Source organism: Phaenicophaeus curvirostris, chromosome 1, assembly GCF_032191515.1.
Source record: "Phaenicophaeus curvirostris isolate KB17595 chromosome 1, BPBGC_Pcur_1.0, whole genome shotgun sequence".
Classification (NCBI taxonomy): domain Eukaryota; kingdom Metazoa; phylum Chordata; class Aves; order Cuculiformes; family Cuculidae; genus Phaenicophaeus; species Phaenicophaeus curvirostris.
Genome location: NC_091392.1, coordinates 98,288,422 through 98,301,277, shown reverse-complemented (window position 1 = coordinate 98,301,277; position 12,856 = coordinate 98,288,422). Strand labels below are relative to the sequence as shown.

The 12,856-nt window shown below is 41.6% G+C and overlaps 1 protein-coding gene across 5 annotated transcripts in view; it reads left to right on the top strand.

Moving 5' to 3' along the window:
- Positions 1-12,856, top strand: part of MPZL1 (myelin protein zero like 1) — a 43,821-nt gene that overhangs the window by 12,169 nt on the left and 18,796 nt on the right. For 4 of the 5 annotated variants that reach the window (XM_069869526.1, XM_069869505.1, XM_069869511.1 and 1 more), the window contains exons 2-3: positions 5,774-5,934; positions 9,065-9,278. In XM_069869526.1, coding sequence (XP_069725627.1) covers positions 5,774-5,934; positions 9,065-9,278 — 375 coding nt within the window. Of the gene's footprint in view, positions 1-5,773; positions 5,935-9,064; positions 9,279-9,942; positions 9,970-10,516; positions 11,367-12,856 lie in introns of those variants that run through there. The other variant, XM_069869533.1, reaches the window with a different exon arrangement.

The window sequence follows — 12,856 nt, the reverse complement described above, 5'->3', positions numbered from 1 at the left end:
TAATAAGACTTCATACCAGATAACACCATGACAGATTTCTGGCATAGAGATGGTCAGACAGTCTGGGGTTTTGTGGTGGTGACGTATGTGGCTCTTAAATATTTGTGTGTTTTCCTATGGCTTGTTCCTAGGTGAAATGGCTGGCGTGGATTTCACTTCTATGTTAAGGCTAAATGATGTCAGTGAATTCCTTTTGTGGAAATTTGATCCAACGTCTGGATGCTTTAACAGATCTTGTGGAGTTTCAGAGGAATGTTTTGGACGTGTCTACTCCTGTCTATTAGGACCACGAAAGCTTGGCTTTCTCCACCAGGTGTTTTATCTGCAGTGAAGAAATGATGGCCTATGGGGACATAAGTGCCTAAAATTGGAGTGGAGTATAACTTTGTGCTTATTTCCTGAAATGTTTTGTAGGGGCCTTGGTGCTGTTGTTCCATGCGGATTATATGAGAAAACTGTGCTTTGTGGGAGAAAGAACTAAATGTCATGCAACTGTAGTTGAAGGGGATGTCAACAGTGGACTTCAATGTTTCATAACACGCTTGACTTTAAGAGTATTTCCTGATGAAAGCACTGTTTCACAACTGTATATTGTTTTTGTGACTTAGGACCCCATGCCGTTAGAAAGGCTCACACCCTCCTTTCTGATGAAACTTCTGGGGTGCTGGGAAAACCGTAATGACCCTATCGATACACTGACTTTTCTGTTCTTTTATCGAGACCTTTAAATGTGAACTGCTCAGGTTCTATTGTATTAGTGCATTTATTTCCATTTTCCGGATCTGCAACTCTGTCATCAACTTGTTACCTGTAACAGCCTATCTGGATCTTTTCATCTTTCTTGCATCAGACTTTTTGATTATTTTCTGATCTTTCATCCATAAGAGACTTTATTTATAGATTATATAACTCATTACCTGTATATATACCTGTGTATATAGGTGACTATATTGCCAGGCATCTTTAAGATAAACAAAGCCAGTTGCTTGGAGTAATTAATAAAATGATGACTAGGCATTTCAAGAGGAAGGGAGTGCGACACTTTTCCCTGCATAGGATGGGAGCTATGGCAGTTGTAAGCTTCCAGTATTTAGTGATCTGATATAAGTTTTTGCTTAAGCTGTGTTTGTGCTTGCGGAAACAAAATGCCTGCGATTACAGAGTTGGTTGTTTGCATTCATGGTTTGTTAGGAGTCCTAGTGATCAAGCTAAGTTGGATCCAGGGGAACTGAGGTTTACTTTGGGGTGTGTTCATAGCCTTGATTAACAGAATTTTTACATTGGATCCAAGATCTCAGGGGTGACTATAGTCTACAAATTAATTTTGATTAGTTGCATAAACCTTCAGTGCAAGGAAGGGTTTCCTTGTGATGTGATACCTGTGATACCAAACCAGATTTTCCACCTTTGCCTAGTAGAGTTGGGACCCTATTTATGTATGCAGAAATGTAGAATAAAAACAGTTGTTGCCCAAAAGATTATTTTTTTTAACCAGTGTCAAACAAGTGCAAGCGACCGGGTGATACTAGTAAAAGTAAGAAAAAAAACTTCAGCTTTAGTAGTTGTAGATCTCCAGCACTGGCAATGTGGGCGGTGTTGTATTTTGTATGGATGTTGTTGCTTAATCATAGAATCACAGAATGGTTTGGGTTGGAAGGGACCTTAAAGATCATTCAATTCCAGCACTCCTGCCATGGGAAGGGACACCTTCTAGTAGATCAGGTTGCTCAAAGCCTCATCCTGGCCTCGAACACCTCCAGGGACGGGGCATCCATGGCTTCTCTGCGCAACCTGGGCCAGTGCCTCACCAACCTCATAAGAAAACAATTGCTACAGAAGATGGCTGGTTGCTGTCTACATCCATGCTGATGGTTTCTGCAGGGGTGATTTCAGAGCAGTATGTTGTTGCCAGTCTTAACAATATCAGTGATGGCACGGTGCCTGGACTTGTGAGTGGGGTCAGGGCTGAACTATCTGAAAATATGGGTTTTTTTTGCTCATTTTGTGTAACCTGGCAGACATGCTGGCACTATTACAAAGCAGTTGAGAAGCTCTTCTTCAGATCTGCTTAAGCTGCTGGAGAGCTGTACCTTCAGAGTTAAGTTGTTGTTCATTCACAGCAAAAAAGTTAAAACAGTATTAAGTCAACGCAGTTGATCAAAGGGCGATGCTGTATAATGAATAATGCTTGCTCTGGGTATAGCCTGTGTTGCGTGCTGTGTATTCTGTAGTCAGTTCATGGAAGAAAACAGTGATCTTGCATATGTGGTGTGTTCCTCTTCTTAATATTGTCCTTGGAACAGTTTGGTTACCAAGAACTACAGTACTTACTGGCCTGTTACTGACCGTCTGTCCGGAGCAAAAAGGACATCACAGCGATGAAGGCCAAGATAGCAAGTGGAGTTTTTAGACTGTTGTCAGCTGAGCAAGTGACTAGGAACTCTGAAAGACCCTATCTTCACCTCAGAAGAGTTCAAAGTATAAAATGTTGTACGGGTTATGAAGTGAAGAGATGTGGCAGTTCCATGGTGATAAATGCAGTTGCGGAGGGCTCTGGAGGAAGAAATGAGCTCTGTTTTAGTCCCGTTTAGTGTGAGCTGACAACTTAGCATTGACAAACATGTCAGACTGAGACTGTTCTTTGAACATAAGGAGACATATCCTGAGCAGAGACACAGATGTGAGTAGTCAGTGCAGTGATAGGAGCTGAACTTGTTTTGCGGATAAGAACCCTGGGACAAGATTAAGAGGAAAGAGGGACCTGGGAACAGAGAGAACATTGATGATGGACCATGATAGGAACAATAAGAACAGATTAGTGAGTAAGTAAGGAAAGAAAAGTAGTAAGATTAGTAGGTTAGTAAGAGTGTTCTGTTCTATTTCAAGAACAGGATTGTCTAAGAACAAAGATGAGGATCAAGTCTTTTAATTGAAGTGTGGGGGCTGAAAATTTAGCTGATGAGAGCTGATGTGATTGGAGTTAAATTGCTCTGACAACACTAGAGATGGGGAAAAAAACTAGCTGAGGTAACACAGTTGGGTATTTTTCCCAGCAATTTTGATGGTAGGTGAGAAAGAGGGAAAAGAGCTAGAGCTGGAGGTGATCAACATGAATTTTATTGTGGCTTTTTATACCACAGTGTGGTGGGAGGGAATGAGCAAAGAAAAACATGAAGTTGAACCAACAGTAGGCTACATGAAAATTAAGCTTGCTGGAAATATACATACAAGATTATGTAGTTCCTGCCTTCCCAGACTGTAAGGAGAAGTAGGATTTTTTTCTTTTGCTTTGTTACAGTAATCTCGCAAGTTGCTAGTGAGTGAGAACAGTGACTTCTTTAGATTAAGCAGATCTGTGCTACCCACTGCCTGTGTGTGGCAAGGGGTTCTCTGTACCACATGCAAGCAGACAATGTGTGTGCAGACTCTTTTCCTTTTAGACAAATGCTGAGGGCATCTTGCTTATTTGTGCTTGAAAGAGTGGCTTGTTCTGTGGCTTGGACTGGAAACAATGGATTTTATTTTTTTTCTTTTCTACTCCATTAGCTGGAAAAAATATATAAAGCAGAGCAGCTCTGAGTTCATTTCATTGAATTGCTAGAAGCCTTTTTATGTTCCAAATAAATATTAGGTAGTTGTTTTTAAAAAATATTTTTTGGAACGCTCTCGGAGTACCTGCAAGAGAAGGGAAGTTCTGATACAACCTCTTGATGAAAACCCCCTCCCTCAGGGTTCTGTTTCTCTTTCATTCGTTTAAAATGAGAGCAATAATGACAGGGAAGCCTGAGGGATCAGAGATAACCTGATGGAACAGAGGAGTTTGTGAGTTTGTGAGTTTGAGAAGTGAACAACATGAACTCTGAATGGCAAAACGAATGAATGGTGGTTTCTTCTAGTTTTGGTTATTGTAACAAAACTGGTACATTTAATTCTTTCACCGCTGCAGTGCTTACATGCTCATTCCATGTCCCCTGGGCATGGGCTTTGCCTTCCCTTGGCTTGCCGTGCTAGCTGGGTGAGAGACCGTGCTTCCCACAAAGCCATGCACACGGTGATTGTTCAGTGTGCCCAGATGGCCAGGGTGTTTTAATCTCTTTCATTGTTTGGCCATTTAATTGACTGAATTGCAGCTCCAGAGCTCACAGGAGGCCTGTATTACAGGGCCAGCTGCCACTGCCCGCTGTTCGTGGCCCTGTGCCGCAGCTGGTCAGCTGGAGTTGCCCAATAGACTACGTAGTATCCGTGTGAGGGAGGAAGACGGGAAGCGGCACAGCTTACGTGTGCTTTGTTTTCTTGGGGAGCGAGGCTTAAAGTTGCATGCGTAAGAGATGGTTTCTAAAATTCTCTATGCAGCTTGGGCTTTGCTTTATTTTAAGCTGAGATAAATAATGTGGTTTGACAAATCTACAACTTAGGATGGTCATGTCACTTGAAAAAAAACTTGCTCTCTGACTTCTGAAGGAAGCTGAGCTGTTAACTGTCAGTGACTAAAAGCATAAACCCCATGATTTAAGGACTAGTATAGGTAATTTTTTTCTTTTTTTTAATCTGTCTTCAACAGGAATCTTTCTCTTCAGTTTGCTTACTTTGAGAGCTCTTTTATTCAAAGTTGAGAGATAAATCAGCTAAGATACTGAAGAAGCAGGAAAGCTTGCTTTCCTCTTCTAGTAAGGGAGGAAATCCTCTGGATTTAAGATACTGTAGCCCAGAGTCGTAGATTTGTGTGATCAGAAGCAGATTACTAGTACTATCTCTATAGTGAAAACCATGGTTTAATAAAACCCAAAATGTGTATTTGAGTTACCGGGGGCACATGTCCCATGCGCACCAACCCACCGTGATTTTACAGGCTTTTTGCTTTCACATGGATGTGATGCAAATGCTAAAAGACATTCTTTAGTAATATGTCAGAAGATCACATTTTGTTTCTTAACATAAATTTGAATGTGTTTACAGATGTAGCTTTGCTTAAATCTGGGTAGAGATAGAGTCTTTGCAGTTAAAAAGGTGCCAGATAAAGAATGTGTTCAACAAGTTTTCCCACATCATGCTGAATTTTATTTACTCTGTAGGAAAACTAGGAATACAAGTGTGATATTTACCTTAATTACTTCAAATTGACGTGGTTATGGTCTGCTTACTGTTTTGACCATGTGCAAGCCTCATGGTAGAAAAAAGTAAACTTTCATGCTTCTGAACTATAGCTGAGTGATTATATATGAGATCTTTCACATGAAGACCTTGAAGCATGCCAGAAAGCAGTAGATGGTGTAGCTGGGAGCCAGAAACGTTTACTCCTCACCTTTCTCCAGCTGAGCTTTTGTTCTACCTACAGCTGAGAAAAACTGGAGATGGGAAACAAGGTATGAGCCAGAGAGGAAACTGAGCGATAGCTGGGTCCAAGATGTTAATTCCTCCTATGGGGCTTATTTATTACAGTGCCGTCTGGCGTAGGAGAGAGATTTAAACTCATCCTTTGCAACATGGAATTGACTTCCGCAATCTGTTGTAGAGGAAACATCTGTGGATGGAAAACATCCTGTAGCAGATAATAGGAGGAAAGAGAAGTGAGTTGGCCTGCTCTGTACTTGTTTATATTGCACGTAATATGCAATGTCTATGCACACACTTGATGTAGGAGTTCTGGATGGTTCTTCTTTTTTGTCTTAAAAGGAATGTGATATGTACAGTCACCACTACAACTACCTGGTTCTTGAAACAACACTGATGCCGCTTGTTCTCCTCCTTTCTTCTCTTTACCTTTCCCATACAGTCAGAGTATCGCCAGTAGAAATCAGCACACCAGAAGAGATATTTGTGGAAAATGGGACAGACGCAAAGCTTCCATGCACATTTACATCTGTGGAGGTGATCAGCAGCGCAGCATCTGTTTCTTGGAGCTTTCAACCAGAGGGAGCCGCAACTCGTATCTCAGTAAGGAATGGCTGTAGGGGAACAAACCTGGGAGGGGAGGCTGTGATGAGTGCACTGGGGTCATCCAGTTGCTTCTGAAGAGCAGGCAAATATAGATTGGAGCCTCCTTCCATGTGTCTTGTCTCCATCAGTGTAATTTTAAGGGGGCTTTTTTAAGAGTAAAAAGTATTGCCATATGCTGCTAGACCTCTGCAAAGACCAGAGTGTGTAGTGGCTGTAAAATACACTAGTACTTAGGTAGCTGGAAGAGAAGGGTGTTGGTGTGGTAGCAGTAAAGTAGATGAGCATCTAGGAACCTTCTCCCAAGTACTGTGTCCTCTTGCACTTGAAATGAGCTGTGGAGCTCTGCACTGAATGGTAGCAGTCACATGATTTGAATTACCACTGTTAGCGTGTTAGATTGTGTGTTGTGCATGCTGCTTGTTTTCTGCTTATGTACTGTATAGCCTCTGTTTGAAATAAGACCATGGTTTCATAACAGAACTGAATTGCTCAAATCAGTAAGCAGTTATGTCCTCCTATTTTAGTTATTTGACAAGTAAAAAAAATCAGACTAGCAAGCAAGTTAGGCCAATAATAATCACCATCACTCACTTCCTGTATGCTGACCCCGAGTGTGCCTAGATCCTTTGTGTGTGAACCTTCAAAGAAGTGGCTTTGGTAGGTTATTAGCTGTCTTCTTCCTCTGTCACGCAATCTGTGCACATCTAAGTCTGAGCTCTCTGACAGGTTTTGTTTCTCTCTTATTCCTTGTCATGAGTTAGATTTTAGAGGAAGCAGAAAAAGGGGCTCTGGGACGGCAGGGAAGATGTGGGGACAGTAGGTTGCTCAACCTGTTTGTCTCTTCCTTTCCTCTACTGCAGGCATGAGATTGTTTAAACTCTAGGAGTCCTTCAGTACTCAGAACAGAGATGTTCCAAAACAGCACATGAGCATCTTACTCAGTATTTAGAGCTCTGAAGAATCAGCTTATGAACTTGCAGTTGAACAAATATTTAGTTTTGAAAAGGGAGCTCTTCTTTTGGGGAAGCCAAAGCAGTAGCTGGGCAAAAGCTTAAGGAAGTAGGGCATATTTCCTGTGGATGTTGAACAGGATGGATGAAAAGAAGCCATCTGTTTGTATGTTTTCTGCTCCCCATAGAAATATCCACCATATATCCTGTTTTATCCTTCTCTTTCCATGTCGGTGTCTGTACCCCTTATCGTAGAAATAACATTTTCTTGGAAGTAAAATCAATGTAGAGGTGCTCCCTGGATGTAGTTGTCAGTATGACTGAGAGAAACGCAAATTGGTTTTGAGCAGAATTGACCCAGCATGATCCCTGTTTCTTTTGAGGGACTGGGAGAGATATAGAGGGAAGGATTTTTTATGAACTTAAGTCATGTCAACTGTGTGGCTTGGTGGGCATTAATTGGAAAGATCAATCTCATGATCAACTGATGTCTGAGCTAAGTCCATGCTTCTCCTGGAATGGGTGGTCTGGTTGAACAAACACTGGCAATCTTGTGGCCACGCATTGGGACAGACTTGACTGAAAGCTTCCTCTGCTTGTTCCCTTTCCCCTCCACATGCCTGGCTATAGAGATGTCTCTGCATGAAAGAAACATCCGATGACAGCGGAGTTTCACAGTCTGCTTAAACCAGTCTAAACCCATCAGCTTTAAGTTTCAAAAGAAATCTCATGTTAAGTCACTTAATCGTAGGCACAGAGTAGCTCAAGTCATGTAGCTTGTGTTTCAGGACATATCTTGCTGTGCGATTTCTCCTCCCCGAGGTGAGGATACTTAGAAAGCTGAGGAATCTGCCTCTTGCCTTCTAGACTTCCAGTTGGATGTCTCCCCCAATGCACAAGGGCGTGGTAATGCAGTGACTCTGTGCTAAAGGTTATAATCCAGATGGAAATGCTGCAGACTGATGGAGATTTCCTCTAAAATGTTGAGCAGCACAACAGGTGGTCATGTGCACATGCCTAATCTGGATAAGATTTGTGCTAAGGCCTGATATTCAGAGTGCGGGTCTGTTAGAGAGGATGTTGGAATGGAAAGCCTCATATCAAGGGTTAGAACAGGAAAAGAGATGGGAGATGACTTGAATGGGAAGAGTACTGGCTTGTAGGCTGTCTGTTCTGTGGCAGAGAGGCTACTTCATAAAGAAGGCTATGGAAAGAGGAAGGTGGGGTATTGTCTTAAATTTCTTTAACTGTGGTCTGGAGACTGAACTGAAGAGAATTTGAGTTGATTCTTGAGTTTACTTTGTCTTGCTCTCTGATTTCAGAACGTGAGATTAAGGATGAATAGGCTCCTGCAGTACAGCCTTGATCCCTCTCTTAGGGTTATGGCCAGTGTTCAGACTTCCTGTATGTTTGAAAGCAGAGTTATCCTGTAGAGGTGTGTGCAATTCTGCTGTAAGTTCCGATTTTGGTTAAGTATAGCAAGGAAATATGTCCTGAACAGGTTCATTCTTCAAGGAACAGTCTGTTCTTGGGAGTGCAGAGTCAATGTGCAATTTAGTCTCATGAAAACTGGGAGACAGTTATATTTAATCACTGCAGAGGTTTTGGGAAAACAGCTTAGTATGCTGTAAATTGCTTATGGGATTTTTCGTGGGAGTGTTGGAGGGAAGGAGAATATTGCATGTTAATTTAGCTGTGCTGTAGTTGCAACAGCAGAATACAAGACAGGAAATGTGGTATCCTTTTCCTACTAGGATACAGAAGGCTTCCTGTGCCTGAAAGACAAGGCGGCTGAGATCAAGAACTGTTGTGTCCTTTAAGTATTTCCAGGTTACGAGCCTTTTTCTCTCGCCCCACCTCCTTGTCTGTGAAGCCCTGTGTCCCTAAAACCAGGAAAAAAACCCCAACAGTCCAACCACAAACCAAACCAAACCCAACAGAACCCAAAACTTGTAGTCTGTTGTGGTAGTTATGTTTGAGATGTAAGTCAGAGCGTGGTTATTTGATCAAGAAGCGACAAGCCAGACTGAAGTAGTGAGGCAGATGGAAACTCCCCTGAAATACTAGCTGTGTATGATACAATGGATTCTGGGAGAATGCTGTAATAATGAGAGAAGCATGGTAGCTCCGTAATCTCTAATTGGAGTGTTCTTATATCCTCTTTTCCTTGCCTGCAGTTTTTCTATTTCTCTAATGGAAAGCCATACCTTGGGAAGGACATACCATTTAAAGACAGGGTCACATGGACAGGAGATCTTAACAAGAAAGATGCTTCTATCAGTATATCAAACGTGCAGTTCCGGGACAACGGCACTTACGTCTGCGATGTCAAGAACCCACCTGACATTGTTGTCAAACCAGGAGAAATCCGAGTTAGAGTTGTGGAGAAAGGTAATCACGCTATATGACTGTTTTTTTTTCTTTCATTCTCACTCCTCCTCCCTTGTGTTGATGTCATTTTTCTTGGGGGGTGGGGGAGTAGCCAGGAAGGAACAACTGTCTTTTTAATTTTCTTCTTCCAGGTCCTAATAATCAAACGAATATTCTGTCAGCTTTTTAGAAAACTGAATTTCATACCTTTTTCCTCTATACTCACTTTACTGCTGTGCTTTTGATAAGTGTTTGCAAAAGCTGATGGAGCCTTGATGAAAACATGTCTTCTCATTCCAAAGTCCTGTGGTTTTTATTCTTCTTTTCTATATTGTGCTACATCAAGGGTTAGGATGGCTTGAAATTTGGAGACAAAGGAGAGAAACTGGCAGAATCTTCTTTTTGGAACCCATCCAGTACATATACTATAAACCAAAACTAATGATCTGGCCTGAGCTTGCAGACAGACAATGAAATGCTACTCTCTTCCATGCCAGGGTGTTTGTGTTGGATGTGCATTCAGTCTCTTACTCAGATGTTCTTCGAGTATCTGTGATGACTCTTATAAACTGCAAGTTCTGGCTACTTGCAGTCGTTTAAGGCTTCTGGTTAGCATTTGGTAACAATGATCACAGCTCAAGAGTGCTTATATTCTGTATATAATTTTGTCTTTTTATTTCACTAGGACATCCAACACATTTGGTTGTTCCAGGTAAGCTGGAGGTCAGCCAGAGTGTGACTGCTCCTACGATGAAATGGCTCTTATAGTGATCACATTTCCAAATTTATATTTAATAAGGACAAGAATAAACGTTGCCTTTATAAATGACAGTGCCGATACAGCTATCCCATTGGATTTTAATATCCTTTAAGAAGATATCTGTGTGTATGCTTTAATTAGAATGATACTGCTGCTGTAACAGGTGTGTACCCCTGCTCATGAGGGCATTCCATGTACTCAAGTAGGCATGTTCCATATGTAACTCTTCTTGCAGAGCAGTTTGCATTGGACCTCCAGAGGTCCTGCCCTCACTTCGAACTTTCTGTTTCTTGGAAGTTTAAAGCCTGTCTACAGTAGGGTCAGTTTATTTTCTTACAATGTAGTGATAGTCTCTATGGAGAAGCAGTAAAGCAACTGCTGGTTTGGCAAAGCCAGACTGTCTTGGCAAAGCCTCTTCAGATTTTAATCCAGGTTAAGCAAATGAAGACTAACTTCAGTACAGTAATTCACTGGTATTTGCATGCTGGTTTCCCCACAGATGGAGCATCTGGACAAGAGAATCCCACTGTTTCTGAAGGGAGCACTGTATTTGGCATTATCAGAAATGCTGCAACAATTTTCTTCAAATCCTTAGGGAGACCTTGAAAACAGGCTTTCAATCTATAGCTGTAATGTTATCTTACATTCTGACTCGCCTCTAAAGTACTGTTCTTGTAATAGGTTGTAATTCATCCTGAACTGAGCAGGAGCATTGTTTTCCATTGGAATAAGTACATATTCACTCTTGTCCACATTTTTCTTACTGTGTATGCATTTAATTATTCTGAATCGTATGACTGGTGCTATAAACTATTCCAAAGCCACATGCACACTTTACACATTTCAGTGAGCTCATAGATACTAAGATAGCCTTAGATTTTTGGATTGATAAGTTCCGGATTTGCTTAATTGTTTGAAATTGCCAAGCCAAACTAACTCAGCTGATTTTCAGTGCAGTATCTATATAGTATTTGCACAAACAAGTCAATCAACTGTGTTGGAAGAGTCCTACAGGCAGGGAAGCGAGACTGTTGTTTCACTAGTGCATCTGAATCTGGAAAGGACTACTGTTCAAAGCCTAAACAACAGAGATATTTAGGGAATTCCAAGTCCCTACATTAGGCTACCGCTACTTGTAATAGGAAGCTACTTAACACTGTGTTCAAGACAGTTTTTGTTGTCTGGAGGTAGTCCATCTTTTATCTGAACTCTTCGGGGAGGGGGGAAGATTAGAATTGTCATGTAAAAATCTTTGTATTTAGCAGCAGTTGATAATTTCAGTTTCCTACTAATTTCATAAAGCTCATACTAACACTCTTTCAGCAGAAATAAAGTTGCTTTGAATTACAGTGTTATTTAGTGAGAAGTGTCCTTCAAAAGGCTGGATTTTGGGCTTGTTATAAGCTATTAACTTGAATGTTAGCTTTCAGAGCCGGTGTTTGGTGATGTAGCTTGAACCGTCTGTTAATAATGACATCATTTGGTGCTCTGCAAGGACTTACGAGGAATTCATCTAACTGTGGAATGCTGAAAAATAGAAGAAAAACTCAGGAGGGAGACATTCTTCAGCTGAATTGTGTGATCATAAAATTGTGTGAACTTTTCTATAGCCTGTAGGACTGTGTCCTGAGACACATTAAAGCCAGGCTCTAGTTTCATGTGCAAACAGTTGCATTTTTTTTTTTACACAGTCTTAAAAACCTCTGTCAAGAGAATGTAACTGCTGTCCTTTACTCAAATTCAGCCAAACAAAAACCCCGCCTGAGTCAAAGAAATGACAAAACTATCCGATTAGATGGTGCCAGATTTTTAATCTGACCCTTGCAGCAGACTCTGCGCTGTAGTTTTGAGTTGCTGATTAATTTCTTGTTCTGAAAAGGTGGTCTGCTAAGAGCAAAGCATGTATGTTTTTTTGCTTTTGCAGACAGTTATTCTTGCACTTGGAAAGGCGAATAAGCACAGAAACTAGGGAACTCCTACTTGTATGCCTCAAAATAAATTTGTTTGCATGGGCCCCAAGCACAATTTCGGTCTTCTGTGCATGAAAAGTATTACTGTATGTAGGACTCTCTTCCATAGTAGCAGATGGACCTCTGAGCTGCTGAAAGGTCCTGGAAAGAAGGGACATCCTCCTCTAAATTGTGTTGGTGGTGTCTTTGTCTTTAATTTCTTACTAGGACTCTGACCTACTAGGCTGTTATGAACTGGCATGTAATGCTGGAGAGCTAGGAAAGCTGCTGATGTGATATTCAGATAGAAAAAGGAAGAGGAGGGAAAATGTGGGCTCACTGCAGGATGAGGTGGGTGCCCTGGGGACAGAGGACAAAGAGGAGGTTGAGTTACTGAATGCCTTCTTTGCTTCAGTCTTTGCTGCTAAGACAGGCTTTCAGGAATCCTAGACCCTAGAGGAAAGAGAAGAAGGTCTGGAGAAAGGAAAACTCTCCCTTAATCAAGGAAGATCGGGTTAAAGATCATTTAGGCAAACCAGACCTCCACAAATTCATGAGCTCTGATGAGATGGACCCACAAGTGATGAGGGAGCAGGCAGATGTTATTGGTCAGCCACTCTCCATTATCTTCGAAAGGTTATGGAGAAAAGGAGTGGTGCCTGAGGACTGGAGAAGGGCCAGTGTCACTCCAGTGATCAAAAAATGCAAGAAGGAGGACCCAGGAAACCACAGGTCAATCAGCCTCACCTCCATCCATGGAAAGGCGATGGAACAGCTCATACTGGATGTCATCTCTAAGCATGTGGAGGAAAAGAAGGTTATCAGGAGTGGTCAATATGGATTCACAAAGGGGAAATCGTGCTTAACCAATGTTATAGACTTCTATGATG